The sequence below is a fragment of the Exophiala xenobiotica genome (assembly GCF_000835505.1).
Source record: "Exophiala xenobiotica strain CBS 118157 unplaced genomic scaffold supercont1.3, whole genome shotgun sequence".
NCBI classification, from domain to species: domain Eukaryota; kingdom Fungi; phylum Ascomycota; class Eurotiomycetes; order Chaetothyriales; family Herpotrichiellaceae; genus Exophiala; species Exophiala xenobiotica.
The window spans coordinates 1362848-1381941 of NW_013562492.1; the positions used below are offsets into that span (position 1 = coordinate 1362848).

Here is a 19094-nt window from a genome sequence, read left to right on the forward strand (position 1 = left end):
TTTCTACCAGCTATAGCCAAGGCTCTCAGGCTAGTGTGGCTGATAGGCTCACCACCCTAGAATTCCACTATCCTTATCTGGCCCTCAACCACTTCTGAGTTCTATCCATCCTATTTCGCAATACAATCACAATGAACGATCCTGACCACGCTCAAGAATCGCAGACTGCTGCGGACGAGGGCCACCGAGGGCAAAAGCGAAAGCGGGTTGAGGTCACTGCCGGCCCAACACGACGAAGCACCAATGCTTGTAATGGGTTTCGGGAGTTCCTGGAGCTCGCACTCAAGCTGATACATGGAGCGCAGGTCACCGTTGCAAGAACAAGAAGCTCAAATGCCACTTTGTAGGCCACATCCAGGAGTGAGTTGGACACGATTCGAAGCACAATTCGAAGCTGGATCCACATCTGATATCCTTCGATAGCAAATGTGCCGCATGTACCAAAGCGAACTCGGGTAAATTGTTCGAGCCAACCATTCCGGACATTCGTCGCTGACGGCGTCAAGATTGCATCTTCGATGCACTGCCAGATGGTCTGCCCAGAGGCGCAGAGTACGTTTCGTCGAGACTCTCATCAGGTGTCGTCCTGACCTTTCTGCAGATATGTTTCGACGCTCGAAGCTCGTGTTGCTTTCCTAGAAGCCGAACTCCGCAGCTCAAATCCACCATCTATCCACCTGAACGAGCACTTGCGCCACGGAGATAGCATACATATAGAGAGTTCGTGTACGGGCGTCAAAGCCTAGCACAACGTCGGTGCTAATGTCTGATTAGTGCCTTCTGCTCTCAGAGAGGGAGCGGGCACTGCACGAGCTATTCAAGAGGGAAACCACACTGCTTCGGGTGGCAGGCTCGGTCCAAACGGTGGTTTCTCCTTCACAGAGGTAAATCCCGGAGCCGAAGCTGTCCGCATCTGCTAACTCGTTCCGCAGCTCGTCGAGAGGCATGTTGTCTATGGTTGGCTAGTATGTTTCCTGACTTGTCCGTAGTAGCCTCCAGAATCAACAAAAGTCCCCAGAGTCGACATCTGAACTTACGAATTTCAACATGCTACAAGGCGGAACCACGGTATCTGAAATGCAAGCAGCTTCTCTACCAGAACTTCCATCAAGGGACGTCGGCACCCTTCTGCTCGAGACCGTCTACTTGTACACTCAAGCACGCTATTGCCTTGTCGATTGGACGCGGCTTCGTGAGTGGCATCGACGCCGGGAGGCTATCTGTTATGCCACCAAAGAAGATGACCTTGATGCACAGATAGGTACGAAGCCATGGCTACTCTGTCAATGTCCGTTTGCGGCACTCACACGGGTACAGGAGCCTATTTCGTTTGGATTATCTATGCTATAGGTGCGGGCTTCGTTCCAAACCCTGAGTATCCGCCTAGGGTAAGAGTCGTAAGCTCAGAGCCAGGACTTTTTCTCATCATTTCTCGCCAGGCATACTTCGCACGCGCTCTGAAGCATCTTCATGCCGTTCTAACTCTGCAAGACTTGACCACGGTTCAAGGATTACTTTGCCTGTGCCAATACCACTTTCGAGCAACTGTAAGCCCGCCCCTCACAGCTCCCGATGCCTGCTGATAGATCTCACAGGGAGGACCCTCAGTCTGGTAACGTGTCACTACTTTGAAGCGCTCTTTGCATCACTCATGCGGTATCTAGGCATCTTTCCGGCATCATCATGCGGTTGTGTATCGAATTGGGTTACCATCGCACAGCAATGAGGAGGACGAGTACAGAAGACCCTCTCACGCTTGAGTTTGAGAAACGATTCTTTTGGTGTGCTTACTGTTTTGACCGGTTAGTGACTCATATTTCCTACACTGCATTTGCTGACAAGTCAAAAGCTTGGTCTCCACCATGGCTAGACGACCTTTCGGAATCCACGACCTGGATATTGACGTGGATGTAGTTGGTCCTGTCTCCGACAGTGGTGCGGCATAGTAATAGTCTAGCAGGTCCCGGTCAACGTTGACGTTGACTGCACTGATATCGAGCGAATCCGGAACCTCCAAATCTGTCAGGCGGCTGGCAAAGAGGACGGTCAAGCAGGTGTAATTACTTCGGTGCGTGCGAGTCGAGATCTTGCCTACCGCGCTAATGTGGGGCATTCCTTTAGATCAGCTCGGCGCTGCATCACCTGGAGATATATCGTCTCAAATCGAGAATAATGTAGGTGTTGTTTCGCCTTACCTTTCTTACACTGACCACGCGTGGTCCAGGACACGGTTCTTTGGACCACATGCACTTCTTCCGACATATGACGACGTCAAAGGATTTCTCGCCGAACTCGATGACTGGAGAGCGACAGCGCCTCAAAGATGTCCCGCACGGTGCCCTCAGCAAAGCGATGAGCGGAAGCAAGGATTCTATCTCCAAGCAGTCCTTCTCACTATGCGGCCTGTGTTGATGCAAAACGCTGTCGACCAGAATCTGCTGCGTCTGTGCGCTGAGAAGGCAGCCGAAGCTTGCGAGGTAAGTGTATTGTGTGATACGGCTGGCTTCAGGATCGGAACTGACCGTACCAGAATGGCAGGTTGCTAAGCATAAGTCCCCAGACGCATCCTTCACTCACCGATCTATATCAAAATTTCTACTGTGGCGTCACATTGCTACAATGCCTTGCTCTACAGCAAGCCATCTTGCCGCCGAGACGGATTGCTCGAGCAATAGTTGCCTGCTCTAGCACCCTCTCAGTGTATACGAGACAGTTCACTATTGGCGCCCCATTTCTCGAGGTCTTCGAGAAGCTCTCCGACCGTTTCCTTGGGGACGGTGGCGACGTAGGATTGTGCGACCCTACCTCGATGCTTCGTCTGCGCGGTATTCTCCAAGAAATCATGTCCAGCGATCCATCCGAAACATCAAAGTCAGTCCGATACCTATCCTGTTTGGCAATCATGAACGCTAACCATGGCGGGCAGGATGCTACGCGCACTCTCTCACGACGAGTCTCAAATTTCCAGACCGACACCTGTGGACAGGGCGAGCAACGAGCATCACTTTCCCATGACCGGAGACTTCTCATCTGTCATGGGAATAAGTGACGTTGCAATGCCCTTCGATATGCCTTTTGACATGTATTCATTGAACGGATCACTTCTAGATGTGACGGACTTCTGGAATGGCTTATAACTACTAGTAGGATAGAAAAGCCGATACCAATACGCTTAGATGGCTGTCGCTCGTTGTTATCATGTCATGGGTTACGTTCTTTGGTCGATCGTCATCGTCCTTGGATATCATATCTCGCCATCTTGGATTGTATTTTGGATTCAGTCTACCAATTGCCTTTACGATAAGTACAACTATACAGTGACGTGTCTCTTCACCAGGTCTACTGCCCGATTCTGGATGCCGCGCTCGTACTATCAAGCTCTTCCGCTCAAAGCCGGCTGGAAATAGCATGGCCGTTTGTGACTGGGAATTTGAAGTCGTGAGCTAGCAGCGGGCACTTTTGGTCAGCCTGTAGGACAGTGTTGTGCCGTGGACCCCTGAGGGGGTTGGGATTCCTTACGCTCAGCCATCTGGATCTTGGACATTTCCCTAGGACCGGACTCGCCCTGCTCAAGGCCATTGCACTCTTTGTCGTGCTCGGCAGCCCGCCATTTCCACAGGTGAGTGAACTGGTCGGGCACGCGCTCGAGCTGGTTCTTGACGTGCTGCATGACCCGAAGGAAGTCAGTATAGGCTTCTCAAAAGGGTAGAGTGAGGACGAGGAGGGGTCTTTTGAGATTTATTACTTACCTTGCCGAGTATGGGGAGGAATTTGAATCCGTGACCACTATGGCGGACTCCATGTCAGATACCAGTAAGAGAGACGCGGTCGGAGGAGCGAATTTGCTCGAAAATCGCGCGAAACATGATTCCAAGCAAACAGACACAGACACTTACGAGCCGCCGGAACAGATGAATAGGGAATCCGTATATCCCGGAACGTAGTCGATAACGAACTGCAGTGGACGATCGATCAGCATATATTTTGTGCTGTTTGAGGCTTGAGGCTTGAGGCTTGAGGGCTTGTGCAAGGGCAAGGGCCAAGGGCGCCCGGCCAGGTTAGAATTACTTACATTGTTGTCGATACTGTCGGTATACCAGCATAACTGCGATTTGGATGGGTCAGCCTGTACTTTATGGGATGGCTACCTTGGGGGAGGGGCGGTGATGGGGGCGATTCGGCAAGCTTGTGAAAAAAAAAGGACGTACCCTGGTATCGGTGAAGCCGAACTCGGCTAGTTCTGGGAAGGCTTTGCCAATGACCTCCTTCACGAGCTTGAGACCGTACAATGGGACAGTGTTGATGGTATCTTCGGTGTACTTTGTTCGAGGAGTCGACACGCGTCTGCCAATGATGGCCCTTGTCAGCCTTCTGCTTCTCACCAGACCATGCTGGCGTGGGCTTTTTGCACTTACAGGTTTGGGGCCGTAGGGTGGTTTTGGAAATTGGTGAACTATGCGGCCGGCAACGTTGAGCACAAATCACCTCGTTGGCGAGCGAAGAGGGGGGGAGCTTGCGTACCTTTCGACCACGGAATCCGAACTTCAGACGGCCTTGACGTGCTGCGATACGAACGTGTCAGATGGAGATTTAGGGGGGGCCTGATTTTGCGAGAGAGAAAAGGAAGGAGAGTAAGTCGCACTTATTGGGAAACCTCCTCCTTGATAGTACCTGGAAGTCCTCGTCAGCAGGGGTACTTATACGAGGGAGTCCGAGTCAGTGGTCATCTTACTCGTCACCTTCTCCCCTCCTGTACGACCATGCCGGAAAGTTCTTGGAGTTGAACTTGTCCCATATATCTTTTCGGGTCTTGGGCACGTCAATGAACATTAACGTGCCGGCTGTGGTCTCGACGGTGCGGTGGGCTTCGGGAATGACGGTGGCCGTCCAGCCACCACCTATGTGCATATCTGTGAGTACTAGTATCTGGTAGACAGAAAGAAAGCAAGAAAGAAAGCGCCGACTCACATGCAACTATCACAATATCTGCTTGGTGGCTCTGGCCGTCCGCAGTGGTGATGCCGGTCACTTTCTTCTCGGAGCCAACTTGCTCGACGATCAACGACTGCAGCTTGCCTTGCGGGGAGCCGAGGACAAATTTGACACCAGCTTTCTCGCAGAGGAAGCGAGCGTAGGTGCAGGCCTTGGTACTCCTGTTAGTGTCTAGAGTTCGAGCAATCATGGGAGTCTGGCTTTCACCTTGTCGGCGAGAGTCACTCCACCTTGAATGTCGAAGAAACCGTTCGTGTTGTTGTCATTGATGCCGTCGAGGGCGTGGAAGGTCTTGACCCATCTTGGATCAATCTTACGTAGACGTTCTTCGTCCTCGATGTTGCCCTGGTTTGTTTGAATTCTTGTCAGCACAAAGAAAGTCCTTGTCGTTCGTTCGGGACCCGACCTTGACGAACTGCAGAGCGCGAGATTCAGGTGCGGTCTTCTCCATCGAAGACAGACTATCCTTGTAAAACACCCTGAGCTCTGGCCCTTCCGCAAGGAAGAAGTTGCCGCATAGGTCGAGAACCTTGTCTTCGGGGGTAATGCCGGGTGGAAGTTCAGATGGAGAACTCTCTTTGATCTCTTGATTCCACGCGAGCCATATCTCTCGAGCCGCAATTGCGAGTGCCTGGTACCTGGATGTTCCCTGTCAATTTGTGTGGGCCAAGGTAAAATCACTGGCGGTCGTACTCTTGTTCTGTTCCGTATCCCGTGCGGAAAATCTTATTAATGTCGGCAGAGGCTCCGTCACATCCATCCAGAGGATTGTAATAGTTCACGTCAAATGCACATCGGTCGAAGACGCTGATGTTCTTGTACCCAGCACGAGCGAGCCACAAGGCTGTGCTCAAGCCGAACACACCAGCGCCGACGATTATGATTTTCGAGTCGTGGGATATCATTGTGGGAGATAAGGGGTGCAATGCAAGCCACTGGCGGGAGTTTTGAAACTAGTATGGCAACTGGATTTATATTGCCTGAGCACCAGCAATCACTCAGGGACGCCTTGCAGTCTGCCGAGCTCTACCAGCTCTGCACGATCCTGATCGGGTTCGAAGATCATGTTCGGAATTGCCGAGACCACGCAGCAGAGCCGGGGTCTGGTCCCGGTGCAGTGATTATTCCTCGATCTATCTTGTGGCCATAGAGCGCCACGTCTGATGGTCGGCTCGAACACCACTAGCGAGCCTCTCTTGATAGTTGATGGGGAAGACTTGAAGGGTGGAGGGTACACAGTGGGTGCCGAGGTGTCTCGATGATAACGATGCTTGTCTTGGGGACATCATGGGAGCTCTTATTGGTGGAAGCTCAACGCCATATCTCGACCTCCTTCGGCCTTCCGAACAGCTCGACCTTCCCGTGCTACAAGTTCTCGGAAGGCCGAATATCATGAGGACCAACCACCTACCATCCATGGCTACAGCATGGTGCATACCTTCCAAGATAAATACGAGAGTCATGAAAGGGTCTTCGATACAGAAAAATCACGCAACCTCCCCACGCCCTCCGACTTGATCCTTTGTGGAGTAAGACTGTACGTGCTGTCGTGATCATCCAAGAGACAAGCCTCGCATTCGAGCAGTATGGGAGTCAAAGCGGCCTTCGCTCAGTCCCCACTGGCGGTCTATGCCAGGAAAATTCGAACCACGCCTCGAGAGGTCATTTTCAATCGCAGCCTGCTTCTTTCCACCGTCCTTTATGCCACAAGTGCCATCCCTGCAAGTAAGTCGAGCTCCAGCCTTATCACGCGAGCAATCCGTTAACTCTTCGCAAGCATGGGACCAAGGCTCTTCTGCGACCGTGCCCTCTCTTCCAGGGTTCCAACTGCATTTCGGCATAAGCTCAGGCACCGATGCTCAAGCGATCAAAAACTTCGTTTCGATCGTCTACATTGGCATGGCTACCGGCTCCCTCTTGTCTTTCTTCGTCAATGACAGGATCGGGCGCCGTTGGTCCTACAGATTATACATCGCTGTCTGGACTCTTGGCCAGATCGTCGCCACGCTTGCTCCAGGCTTAGCTGGATTATATGCGGCTCGAATCATCACCGGCTTGGGCATTGGAGCTCTTACCGTTACCGGACCCATGTCCATTGTTGAGATAGCGCCTGCAGAAATACGTGGCCTTCTCACGGCTTGGTTTACCGTTTCAATGAGCATGGCGGTTAGTAGAGCCTTCTCTCAGACATTTACGCGGACAAGCACGAGTGTCATGCCCTGACATTTCTTCTCCTTTCTGCGCTGGCACAGCTCACTGACGATCGACAGCTGGTCTCGGCCAACTTCTGCGTGTTGGGCGTCTTCGAACACATCTCCACGAGCAGACTTCAATATCAGACCGTGTTCTTCTCTCCCTGCCTCTTCATGTGGTTGGGAGTCATTGCCAGCTTTTTCCTTTGTGAATCGCCCAGGTGGTTGATGCTGGTCGACCAGCACGACGATGCAGTCAAGACCCTCGTTCGACTTCGAGGTCTGCCTGCTGATCACGCCCGAGTGCAAAGGGAGCTGGCTGAAATTCAAGGTTCTATCCAGCTGGAGAGGGAGCGTTACGGTTGCGACACCCACAACGGCATTGTCAGTATCGTAAAAGAGACATTCACGGTGCCCTCCAATCTGAGACGCGTCCAGCAGACTCTTGTGTCTTACGGACTTGCACAACTGTCAGGGGCAAACAGCGTGACTTCCTACTTCATCCCCATCCTCACGTTGATGGGGGTAGGAGGCGGTACGACCAGAAACCTATTCTTAAGCGGCATGTATGGGCTATCGAAACTCTTCTTTGCCCTCATCGCTTCGTTCTTCTTCATCGACGCCCTTGGAAGACGGAGATCCCTTTTCGTCGGCATCACTTTTCAGATGTTGTCAGACTTGTATATCGGCATATATATCAAGTACAAGCAGGAGGGTGACGCCTCAGCTGCTTCGTCACAGGCGGCTATTGGGCTCGTCTTCGTGCACGCCTTTGGCTATGCTGTTGGTAAGTCAGAAGATCAGACACCATATATTGTGCTCTTGCCTAACAGCTGGGGTTATAGGTCTCTTTGCCTTGCCGTATGTGTTTGGCGGCGAGCTTTGGCCCAACAGGCTCAGATCCTTCGGTGGGGCCATGTCGCAGTGCTTTCACTGGTTGTTCATATATGCCATGACCTACGGCACACCATCCCTCCTTGAAAATACCGACAACTGGGGTGCCTTCATTTTCTTCGCCGGCTGGTGCTTCATGTCGCTGGTGTATGTGTACTTGGCAGTGCCAGAACTCGCCGGGCTTGGTGTGGAAGAGATCGATGCTCTTTTCAAAGGACCCTGGTTCAATGCATACAAGCGTGCCAAGCGGGCGACAGTCCTCGAGGGTGAGAACCTTGAGGTACTTCCGTGAGCAGATCCAATTATTTTGCTTATACTTGCAGCAGCTGACTTGGACCTCTAGGCGCCCCGAGACCAAAAGAGTTCTTGACCTTAAAGCGCATACCGAGGGAGAGTAGTCTCCAACCTGCCAGACACTTACATAGTAAACACTGTCGTTCGTTCTGGCCTTGGCGGCGGAGGTGCTGTACAGGATGGACATCACCCCGGTTGATATCTTCCCCAGCCTTGAATGTCATCTACGAACGGTTTGGAGAGACCAGCGGAAAGAATACCGGACCTCAGGTGATGGTGGCTAGGTCTTGGCTCTTTTCTACATGCATTTTGGGGTCTCAGGGAGTTGAGTCACTCGTGTCAATGAACAAAACACCTTACGGAGGATAGTCCGATAAACGCCGTTCGGTCATGCATCGGATAGCCTCAGGTTGTCATTCCTGGCCTGTCAATTGATTGCCAAGGAACTGGTTGCATCCGGTGGAAATTCTTTGATATCTCGAATTCCACTTGGAACACCAGTGAATCACCCTTGGCTTCCCCTGTGGCCATCAATGGCCATCTTAGCCTTACTCCACGTGGGGTCAGAGCAAGTTGTTGTACCCCCATGGGTTGCTCCTTTACCGACGGATCCATGCACCCGGACATGCCTTTTAGACGAGCCGTCGGGTCTGCGAACGGCCTTGGGCACATGTAAGACGAGCTGGCAGGCTGGTTGGTGGTCTGTCCTTGCGTCTGGTCGTCCGTGGCCTCGAGCAATATGCTGGATCATCTGCAACACCTCGACGACATCAACAAGCTCCCAGAATCACCACCCCTAAACCTGGATGAACAGTCAGAGCCCCGTGGAAATGGCAGCTCCCTTCCTTAAGCCAGCTATTCTGAGAGCGGGCAAATCGTCCCATTGACGCGCCGACCGGGTCATCATTGGCCGTGAAGCATGTGAATTCAGCAATTCACCAACCCCCATGTGCCCCATCTCCCTCTCTTCTCTCCCCGCACCTTTCGTACAAGTTATGGCCCACTAGGCCTGGAGATCAGTGGGCCCTTGACCAGGGGATCTAAGCTATCTGGGCGTCTGATTTGGCAGCAGCACAAGCTGGCTAAGACTTGGATGAATACGATATGCAACAACGGCAGTCCGTTTCTTAGCATGACCGCCACAAAGCTTTGGAACGTCATGCATGGCCTTTTGTGCCCAGATGTCCCACCCCATTCTTGCCCATCCAACATACCATGACCGGTCTATCTTCCGGCTGCTGGAATGGCCATCCTACCGAATTCTCTAATAAGATTAATGGTCAGGCCAGCCCTGACCGTTCCGTTGTTCTTAACCAGTCTTCCTCTTTCCTCGCAAGTTTTAGAACTTTGTCATCCTTTACTCTATATAGTCGACGAATACTAGTACCGGCCATTCAGAAGTATTCGCGAACAAAAGCAGCGAACCCTGCAACAGCAGTAATCTACTTTGCATTTGGGCAAGGGTTTCTTGGATTCTCTTTGCCGACTCAAGAAAAAAACCATGGACACCGTCCCTGACGACAAGGGCATCTCGACCCAAAATGAGATTGAAAGCATGAGTCTCCCACCCACGACGCACAAGTTCCAATTCTCCTCCAAATACAAGAAGAATGACGGCGACGTGGCCCTCCAACTCTTCTCCAATGCCGACGAGCTCCACGAACCAATCGACCCCGTGGAAGAGAAGAAGCTCATCCGCAAAGTCGACTTCGTCATCCTGCCTCTCATCGCAGTCAACTATGCATTCTTCTACATCGACAAGACCACGTTGTCCTACGCCGCCATCTTCGGGATCAAGGATGATCTCAACCTGCACGGGACACAATACAGTTGGCTCAGCAGTAAGTGGCAATCTCTAGTCTGGAACACTACTAGTAGTATCGTCAAGACTCAAGGGCTGCAAGGTTGACTGGTTTGGTTGCAGGTCTATTCTACTTCGGGTTCCTCGCTTGGGCGTTCCCGACCAATTTTCTGATGCAAAGACTTCCGCTGGGCAAATATCTCGGCTTCAAGTAAGCAAGACCCGTCTGGACGAACCAACTTTGGGATTTGCAGGTTTTATTCCTTGCCGTAATAATACACAGTATACTGATCTGCATTCGCATCACCAGCATTTTCATGTGGGGTTTCTTCCTGATGCTGCAAGCAGCCTGCAACAGCTTTGCCACACTCGGTGTTCTCAGAGCGCTGGCCGGAGCAGCAGAGGCATGCAGTGACCCATCCTTCATGCTGATCACGCAAATGGTAGATACCGTCTGCCAATTCGGCATTTTCTTGCTAACGGTCATCTTAGTGGTACACTCGAAAGGAGCAGCCATTGCGGATCGGACTCTGGTACACTGCCAATGGGGCCGGCATCGCTCTCGGCGGTCTTCTGGGCTACGCCATCGGCCATATCAAAGGCGCATTGGCATCGTGGCGCTACGAATTCATCATCATCGGCGTCTTGTGCTGCGTCTGGGGCATAGTGATTGCGATTTTTATGCCCGATTCACCCGTGACAGCCAAGTTCCTGAATCAACGTGAAAAGCGCATTGCCGTCGAACGGCTGAAGGGCAACCAAACCGGTATCGAAAACAAGCATTTGAAGGTACGTTATGTATCCACGATCTTAACCTCCTCCATAAGGGCCTTTGTGGGTAGCTGACAGACCGATCCTCTTTTACATACACAGCCCTATCAAGTCATTGAAGCCTTCACGGACATCAAGACCTATCTCCTCTTCATGCTCGCATTGGTCGGCAACGTTCCCAATGGCGGCATCTCAAATTTCGGCACGCTCATCATCAAAGGTACGGCCACATCACACACTTACCCTTCTACCCTTCTCCCAGCACCCACAGCACGTGTATGCCCTCGTATGGGTTACTCGAGCACCCTTCCATCCTTGCACGGGATACTCCAGCATCCGAGCCTCCCCTCAACCCATCACCGATGCCGTTGATCCTTGCATAGGTAGCAGGTGTACGCATGATTATGATTAACTGACAACGCTGGTCTACAGGATTCGGCTTCTCCACACTCGTCACCACCCTCATGCAAATCCCCTACGGCTGCTTCATCATCATATCCATCCTGACCTGCGTCTTCCTGAACGACCGCTTCGCCAACAACAAACGATGCCTTTTCATCCTGATCTTCCTGTGCCCGAACATCGCCGGCGCGTTCGGGTTGAGGTTTGTCGACGAAAAGCACCACGTTGGCCGGTACTTCTGCTACTTACTCACGGGGCCCTATAACGCGGCCTTCGTCATGATCTTGTCACTCCAAATCGCCAACACGGCGGGTCATACCAAAAAAGTCGTCACAAATGCCGTTTTGTTCCTGGGTTACTGCACAGGAAATATCGCTGGACCCTTTTTCTACAAGACAAGCCAGGCGCCTACGTATATGTTGGGTATTTGGAGTATGATTGTTAGGTACGTGCTGCACAAATATTTACACCACACCACAACTCCAAAGTCTCAGAGTTCCAGAAAACAAAGGGATGTGGGAACATGAAGGAGAGAAAAAGTGCTAACTCGTCCCAAAAATAGTCATCTTCTCGAAGTCGTCATCATCATCACCTTCTACATCTTGATGAAAGCAGAGAATAAGCGAAGGGACAAGATCCAGAGCGCGCAAGAGGGTGGTCTGGAAGGAAGAGATCTGGACGCCACTGCTTTCGGAGATTTGACCGACAGGGAGAATATGAATTTCAGGTACATCTACTAAAATGCCCCTCTAGTGAGGAAAGCAAGGACGAGTATGGTCATGCACATCTCAATGGTGGGCGACTGCATGCTCTCAGAGTATGGATGTATCAGGAAACGGACAGAGTATCAAGCTGACGTAGAGCTTGCTCAACGATCCCAATGAATATGACCGGTTGCTGTAGGAGGCTGTCCCGCACTTGTTGAGCCGGAAGGCGCGACTGGCAACAAGTTCAGACTCTGTCATACTTCGTGGTCACAGATCAAAGACTTTCCCATTGTACTTGTCGGCGAATCCTGGCGAACACTTTCACGGTGCCCGTCGTGTTACTGTCCGTCGCCTGGTTTGCTCGCAAAAACAGGCGAGCCAGCAATTTGCTTGACAGCGAACCAGAATCACAACGATCGAATTTCGCAACCCTGACCTAGCACGTAGGTAGCTCTCTATCAAGAAGCAGTTATTAGCTAAAGCCGCTCCGTGGGAAGCGGCAAACCAGCCAACTCACCATGTTTGATGACAATGCGTCCTTATCTCTGTTAGCGCATCATTCAACGCGACATTCCCGACAAAGTATCTTGAGGCTGCCTCGACTCTGAGATGCACCTTAGCGTTGCCCAAGAGGCGCCTAAGTCTCGGACTCGCTACCGCAGCAAATCAGGATCTTACCACATTGCATGCATGCAGCAGCTGAGTCGAGGCTGTGCTCCGCCAATGAAGAAAAGGCAAGCTGTCTGGGACAATGTCTGCCTGCTTCTCAGCCTTAAGGATGTTCTTCCCATTGTTACTACTCAGCATGATGGTTACTGCTGGCATATCACTGTTTCAAAGTCCAACTTCGATTCATTTATGCTCCATCCGAGGTTGGGGCTTCGGATCTATTGACTGTTTAAAACTCTCGCATCGCCGGCGAGCCGCGCTGTATGAGGTGGGGTGAAGGGAATAGCAAAATGAATGACAATGCCTCAATGGCGCTGTCCAAGTCACAGGGCTCGGATCTCCCGCTGAATGCTACGCACGCTTCCTCCCCCAGAGGCAATTTCGTATATGCAGACGGCGATGCGAAGCATCGGCCGGGCAGCCTGGGTGACGGGGACAATACCAGCCTCTGCAAGCTTTGCCATCAACTCGGTCTATCGGTTGACAAATTCGTCATCCCAGACGATGCTCCTACATCCGCGTACAATCCCAACAAGTCGATGAGGCCCAATTCTGACACCAATACGCCTGGATCCGTGAATTCTCTAATGCGATCCGGGGGCCTTCCACTCAAGCTCGGAAGTCTATTGGACATACAGCACCGCCAGCACCACTGTGTGCTTTGCAACCTCTTGGCGCAGTCCGTCGAGCAGCGCGACCTCAACAAAGCTCTAAAGGAGCACGGCCGGGAGCTGCTAGAGCTAGCCCAGTGTGAACTGAGTTGGGAAATTGATGGCCGCGAGTACCTTGACACAACAACCGGACTGATCAAGAACCGCACGCGTAGACTTCGGGTGCAATGGTCTCATCCTGCTCTGCAGGAATTTGGATCCTATCTCGTGTTTGTGGCTCCCGAACAAGACTGGCGCCCCAACTCGGAAGCGCAAGCATCGTCACGAAGAGAGATACATTTTCTCGGAAGGAGCATCGCCCCCCACAAAGGAAGAACTGCGTTGATCAAGAGCTGGCTCGACTTGTGCCGGTATCATCATAATGAGCACTGTCAAGACAAATATGAAGGTACCGAAGAGTTCGAGAAGATGCTCGGAGAGTCGTACTTTGGCCTGCTGGACGTGGTGAATATGCAGCTGTGCGTTCTGCCACATGGACGCAATGTAAACGGCTTCGCATACGAGCCTTTCGTGGCCCTCAGCTATGTTTGGGGCAAGCCAGAAGCCGGGAAACCAGAGCCGTACGTGACGCTTCGCGAGAATATTTTGTTGCATCAAAACCACGGAGGTCTACAGGGCGCCTATCCCGACTTTCCGAAAGCTATTAAAGAAGCCATCGACCTGGTTCCTCGTTTAGGAATGCGATACATATGGATTGATTCACTCTGCATAGTCCAGGACAGCTTCCGCTCATGGAACTTGAATGCACGGAGAATGCACATGATCTATGGCTTCGCAAGCCTGACTATTTGCGCCGCGGACGGCGAAGATTCATCCACAGGTCTTGAGGCAATGTATGCCGATTCAGCAAACCAAATCCAGGGCTATTGCGCTCCCGGCGTCACTTTGATGATATCTAGGCCCCCTGAAACTGCCATTCGTGGCTCTCGCTGGAACCAACGTGCTTGGACTTTCCAGGAGCGTCTGCTGTCGAGACGATGCGTGATATTTGCGGAGAAGAGAGTGTACTTTCAGTGCCGTTGTGCCAGCATGTCCCAAGATATTTATGCTCATGGCCGTGGAACGGCTTGGTCACTGGACTCAATTCACGCACCTCTTCAGACGCTGAAAGAGCTCAGAGTCCGCGCCATCTGGTTCTACATCCACTGTGTGTCCATGTATACCTCTCGCCAGCTCACCAAGCCACGCGACATTCTGGCTGCGTTCAACGGTGTCACAACACTAATTCAAAAGGTCATGCGGGCTCCCTTTGTGTTCGGTCTGCCGAGTTCTCATTTTGATCTCGCCTTGCTGTGGCAGCCGAAAGGAAAGATTAAGCCTCGAGTTGTAAAGGACGAGGGCGATAAAGCTTTCGAGGTCGAGTTTCCTACCTGGGCATGGTGTGGCTGGATTGAGGCCCAAGTAGACTATGAATCGGATCTGCTCAATGATTGCTTGGCCAATGTTCACGAATGGCTTGTGAACCATACCTGGATTTGTTACTACATCCGAGACGACCAGGGAAATTCGAGGCCTCTGTGGGACAAGTTCAGAGCTGAGGACGACCAAAGCTCAGAAGCACGCTGGCGAGGTTATCGTGGGAAGCATACCAGTTGTGTTCCCTTTGCGATGCCCACTGTGCCTCCCAGACCACCAGAACATACCGAACATTCGCACCACGAAGAGGGAGGCAGACTCGGAGTTGCGGCACTATCCACGGATAATGCAAGGGGCAGGATATATTCAGATGAGGGTGCATACCGTGAGGGCCCACGACTTGCTGAAAACCTGAATCAACATAACAGGATGGCACAGGCACACCGCCCTATTACGCTTGCTAGGGGTCTTACGGCAGGCGACAGAAAAATGTCTTTGCACCCTCCCCTTGATCCGGAAGTCCTATACGCCCAAAGGAAGCCCGGTTACAGCCGCTATCGCCATCGGGCACGCAGTAGGTCATCCTCCTCGCCTTCAACAGAGCATGGATCTCTTCCTCTGGGTCGACGAGCACATTTTGACGCCATAAGCCCAGGGGAAGAATTTGTCGATGTCACAGACCCGACTCTGGAGGATTCAACTCACTTCACTGAAGCCGAGCTGGGTAAAGGCCACCGGCGCGGCTTTCCTCTACGTCTTAGGGGTCCTCACTCAGGTCCCCAGGAGCAGCGCCGTCGCCGATATCAAGTAAATCACGACTATCGCGAAAAACCAACCCAAGAATTCGACATCTTTGGCCGCGCCTTCTGGGACGAGATCCGGATGCGGTCACAGAACGAGTTCTTTCGCACGATCCCGGAGAATCCGTTTCGCGTGCTCAAAGCGTCCGGCGGGTATAATGGGAATGGCGACAAAGACCAATCGTACCAAAACAAACTACAATTCTGGACCTGGCAGGAGACTTTGCAGGTCTGCCGGGCTGAGACTCGTCCTCGGTTAAAGGGCACAGGGCTATGTAGGTGCGACATCATGGACGATCTAGGTGACTGGTGCGGCTCAATTGTCGTCAATGAGGGCTGGATTGAGGAGGAATGCGCCGGCCAGGGAATTCACACGGGCGTGGTGGCATGTGACTTCATCGCTCTGTCGGAAGCAAAGTCTTTCTCCGAGGAGGAGAGTCCCGTGTGGACGTACTACATCCCCAAGGAGCGGCACGAGTCCGAATGGGATGTGTTTTACGTGCTGTTGGTGAAGTATCACCCCAAGAGCGCGGTGTGGCAGCGTGTCGCGTTGGGCAAGGTCTTCAGGGCGGCGTTTTCGTTTGACGACGATGGATGGCAAGAGATAATCCTGAGGTGAAGAGTCGAGTACTAGTATGAACGGGATTGGATGCTGTTATACTGATGATGTGTAAGGCTCGAGGGAGACGTTATGCCGACGGAAGAAACTTTCCTCGTCGTCAATGTATCCTGCGCGATACTTCTAGATTTGGACCGTCGCTGTGCGGTGAGTGCATCGAACAAGCGATGCTCCGTGGTCGCCGACAGCGAAACCGAGTGACTAGATCCGGTTCTACTGTACCTCGCAGCGGCCGGCGTGTTGCATACATGACTGGGATTCCAGGCTGAGGCTGAGGTCTCTGGTTAGGCTGACGTGCGGCTGAGGAACGAGACGAGGAAGGCAACTCGCTAAACCGAAGTGATGGGTGGCCCAGGTTATATAGTCAAATTTGGTCAGGCGAGACAGGGGAATACGGAGTACTCCATGTCCTAAATCATATCACTGCAATAATATAGCAGGCAATAATGGGTTTCCTTCTCGTCTTAAAAACGGCGCAGTCAACTACTAGTACAACTTGACCCCAAGACAGTCAGGCTTATCGCAGAACAACGCCAAACCTGATCCTGCTTCAAAGCTTCAAAGCTTCAACTTCTCCCCCTCCTCACTCCCACTCGTCGTGCTCCCTCTCATGTCCGCAGCACTGAACCCGCCGCGCTCCGAAGCCCCAGCCTGTGCCATGGCGGTCTCCGCACCGACACTTTCCTTGCCCTCCAAAGTCCTCCCAGCCACCGGCGAAGTATTGTGCTCGACATCTCCATACGGTCTCCAGAAATCCTTCTTGCCCTTGGACGCACGGACGAGCCAGGGCGGCAAGATTCCGCCTTCGATCTTGTACGTCCAGGGTTCCTTGTACTCCTTATCCGCGGGCCTGATCCGGCCACCGCTGGCCTTCTCCACCAGCCACACGATCGTGTTGAGCACAATATAGCTGATGATGCCCGCGATCAGGCCATATGCGATACTATACGTGAACGGCATGATGGCGATGGTGAGGAACGCTGGAATCGCGTCGCCGATATACCGCCAGTTGATGTCCTTGGCGGCTTTGGCCATGAGCGAGCCGACAATGATCAGGACGCAGCCTGTAGCGTAAGGCGGTATCGAAGCAAACAGCGGTGCAAAGAAGATCGAGATGAAGAAGCAGAGACCCGTGGTTATCGCTGTAAGACCAGTAGCTCCGCCCTCGGAAATGCCAGCTCCGCTTTCGATGTAAGCGGTGACAGGGGGGGTTCCGAAAAGAGCACCAATCGATATACCGAAGGCATCGACTAGGTAAGCCACGGCAGAGCCTTCGAAGTCTTGCGTCTTTTCGTCGATAGCGCCACAGAAGCGGGCCATTGAGTAAAGTGTGCCAGTGCAGTCCAGAATGTCGACGTAAAGGAACGTAATAAAGGCGAGTCCGAATTGCCCACCATACCCAGAAATATTCCACTCCTGCACCACCAAGATGTTCTGAATGGGATGGAAGGCGACCACCTTCTTGAAGAAGTCGAACATGCTGTCTCCGAGCTCCGTGTAAGGGAAGTAAGTCACCGGCGTGCCCCGAGGCCAGGAGATAATGCTGACGAGGAGGATGCCGAAGATGATTGCGCCTTTGACTCGGAACATCATGAGCAGGACAGTGAAAAATCCGCCACAAAAGATGCCAATCCACATAGTTGGATTCCGCATCTTCTCCGAGGCCGGACAAAGGCCATTTTCATCCATGTATTGCGCTTCACAACCGGCCAATTCAAGAGGAGTGGATTGAGCGCCTGTCACGGCACCAATGCCAGCGCTGTACGTCAGGCCGATCAAGGTAAGATATAGCCCAATGCCGACGCCCGTGGCGAGCTTGATGGAAGCAGGGATCGCCCGAGCCAACCACTGGCGCAGACCGAGAATGGTCAAGCCGACGAAGACGAACCCCTCGACAAAGACTGCTGTGACAGCGACTTGGTATGGAACAAGGCCGGATCCGTGGTATCCGACGACAGTGTAGGCAAACTACAGATGGTCAGAAAAGCGACAATGTATCCACGACAGAAGGCTCGAGTATCGCTGTCATGCCCCTTGGAAAGGGAAGCAACTTACATATGCATTGAGACCCATACCAGGAGCCAGGGCAATCGGCATGTTGGCGAACAATCCCATGCAGAAAGTCGTGAGGGCAGAAATTGCAGCCGTCGCGGTAACCAAATCTCGCTGGATGCCAGCAACGCAGAGCATGTAGTCTGGATCGCTGTCGCATAGATCAGGGCTATCAGGCGGGCAAACGCAGGTACCACCTGATTGAGACACAATTGTTGCATTGACGGAGATGATGTACGCCATGGCGAAGAATGTCGCCAAACCGGCCCGTATCTCGGTGAAGAAGTAGGTGCCTTTTCGTTCCCGGGGATGACCTGAGCCATCGAGCCGAAATCGTCTGCCCACAAAGGAGCGAGCGACGGCCATGTTGGCATTGTGAATCCATCCGTTGAGGCCCATGACGGCGGCTGAGGGCTACGAACACACGAGGTTGAGGAGCGAAAAGAGTAAGACAGACAAGAAGGCCAACAATGCCTACCTACCTTTCAGGCACTGAAGGTTGATATATGTCGATGCTTACAACAAAAGGCCAGTTGAGTTTCGAGCTCGAGGCCTCTGTAGCGGAAAATCCTGATAAGAGAGTCTCGTGCTGTTGGACGGGACAAAGCAACTGCAGTTACACCCGAGAGACGACTCTCAGTGGACACAGCAGACCATCAGCCAAGACGACAGGCGGGTTCCGCTTGACCAAAATGCGTTCAGTCTGCCTTGGCGATGCTTTGTGTGTCTTGGCCTGCTGATAGGTTTCGACATTGTCTTTGGTTGGATCGATTCGTCTCTTTCGGAGAGCGGCGATGGACTACAATCAAGATCATAGCTCTTGTGATCGTCCCTGTTGACGAGAGCACATCCGATCGTATCGACGGGATCCCGC

General features: G+C 52.5%; 6 protein-coding genes across 7 annotated transcripts; 4 read left to right on the top strand and 2 right to left on the bottom strand.

Annotated features, from left to right (window-relative positions):
- Positions 1-131: 131 nt before the first annotated feature.
- Positions 132-3137, top strand: PV05_04705 (uncharacterized protein; the record flags this gene model as incomplete). The annotated part of the gene is made up of 17 exons (XM_013461132.1): positions 132-343; positions 424-455; positions 507-552; positions 602-726; positions 775-884; positions 933-965; positions 1012-1261; positions 1318-1388; positions 1440-1547; positions 1596-1612; positions 1665-1802; positions 1850-1910; positions 1961-2068; positions 2122-2174; positions 2225-2477; positions 2531-2871; positions 2927-3137. The coding sequence occupies 17 exons, from the start codon at positions 132-134 to the stop codon at positions 3135-3137; spliced, it is 2169 nt and encodes a 722-aa protein (XP_013316586.1).
- Positions 3138-3463: 326 nt separating this feature from the next.
- Positions 3464-5897, bottom strand: PV05_04706 (uncharacterized protein; the record flags this gene model as incomplete). Its single annotated transcript, XM_013461133.1, has 13 exons — positions 3464-3664; positions 3750-3786; positions 3897-3955; positions 4073-4105; positions 4209-4344; positions 4416-4453; positions 4522-4562; positions 4643-4680; positions 4733-4898; positions 4969-5143; positions 5200-5337; positions 5399-5630; positions 5686-5897. 13 exons carry the CDS (start codon positions 5895-5897, stop codon positions 3464-3466), a joined length of 1506 nt encoding a protein of 501 aa, XP_013316587.1.
- A 681-nt stretch (positions 5898-6578) lies between these two features.
- On the top strand, positions 6579-8448 carry PV05_04707 (uncharacterized protein; the record flags this gene model as incomplete). Its single annotated transcript, XM_013461134.1, has 5 exons — positions 6579-6717; positions 6770-7158; positions 7263-7971; positions 8030-8358; positions 8422-8448. The coding sequence occupies 5 exons, from the start codon at positions 6579-6581 to the stop codon at positions 8446-8448; spliced, it is 1593 nt and encodes a 530-aa protein (XP_013316588.1).
- Positions 8449-9594: 1146 nt separating this feature from the next.
- On the top strand, positions 9595-12562 carry PV05_04708. 2 transcript variants are annotated; one of them, XM_013461135.1, is made up of 7 exons: positions 9595-10213; positions 10297-10384; positions 10484-10616; positions 10666-10962; positions 11047-11164; positions 11377-11791; positions 11909-12562. In XM_013461135.1, the coding sequence occupies exons 1-7, from the start codon at positions 9874-9876 to the stop codon at positions 12084-12086; spliced, it is 1569 nt and encodes a 522-aa protein (XP_013316589.1). In that variant the 5' UTR covers positions 9595-9873; the 3' UTR covers positions 12087-12562. The 2 variants fall into 2 exon arrangements, with proteins under 2 accessions (XP_013316589.1, XP_013316590.1); XM_013461136.1 differs by having other exon boundaries at positions 9595-10384.
- A 468-nt stretch (positions 12563-13030) lies between these two features.
- PV05_04709 (uncharacterized protein) lies at positions 13031-16237 on the top strand (the record flags this gene model as incomplete). The annotated part of the gene is made up of 1 exon (XM_013461137.1): positions 13031-16237. One exon carries the CDS (start codon positions 13031-13033, stop codon positions 16166-16168), a length of 3138 nt encoding a protein of 1045 aa, XP_013316591.1. The 3' UTR covers positions 16169-16237.
- A 294-nt stretch (positions 16238-16531) lies between these two features.
- Positions 16532-19038, bottom strand: PV05_04710 (uncharacterized protein). The gene is made up of 2 exons (XM_013461138.1): positions 18224-19038; positions 16532-18136 (listed from the first exon to the last, which is right to left on the bottom strand). Exons 1-2 carry the CDS (start codon positions 18617-18619, stop codon positions 16727-16729), a joined length of 1806 nt encoding a protein of 601 aa, XP_013316592.1. The 5' UTR covers positions 18620-19038; the 3' UTR covers positions 16532-16726.
- Positions 19039-19094: the final 56 nt, after the last annotated feature.

Coding starts and splice junctions, on each gene's coding strand:
- PV05_04708 (XM_013461135.1), top strand. CDS start 9,874: ATGGACACCGTCCCTGACGACAAGGGCATCTCGACCCAAAATGAGATT. Junction 10,214..10,296: donor ACAATACAGTTGGCTCAGCA/GTAAGTGGCAAT, acceptor GTTTGGTTGCAG/GTCTATTCTACTTCGGGTTC. Junction 10,617..10,665: donor TCATGCTGATCACGCAAATG/GTAGATACCGTC, acceptor CGGTCATCTTAG/TGGTACACTCGAAAGGAGCA.
- PV05_04710 (XM_013461138.1), bottom strand. CDS start 18,619: ATGGGCCTCAACGGATGGATTCACAATGCCAACATGGCCGTCGCTCGC. Junction 18,137..18,223: donor GTATGGGTCTCAATGCATAT/GTAAGTTGCTTC, acceptor GACCATCTGTAG/TTTGCCTACACTGTCGTCGG.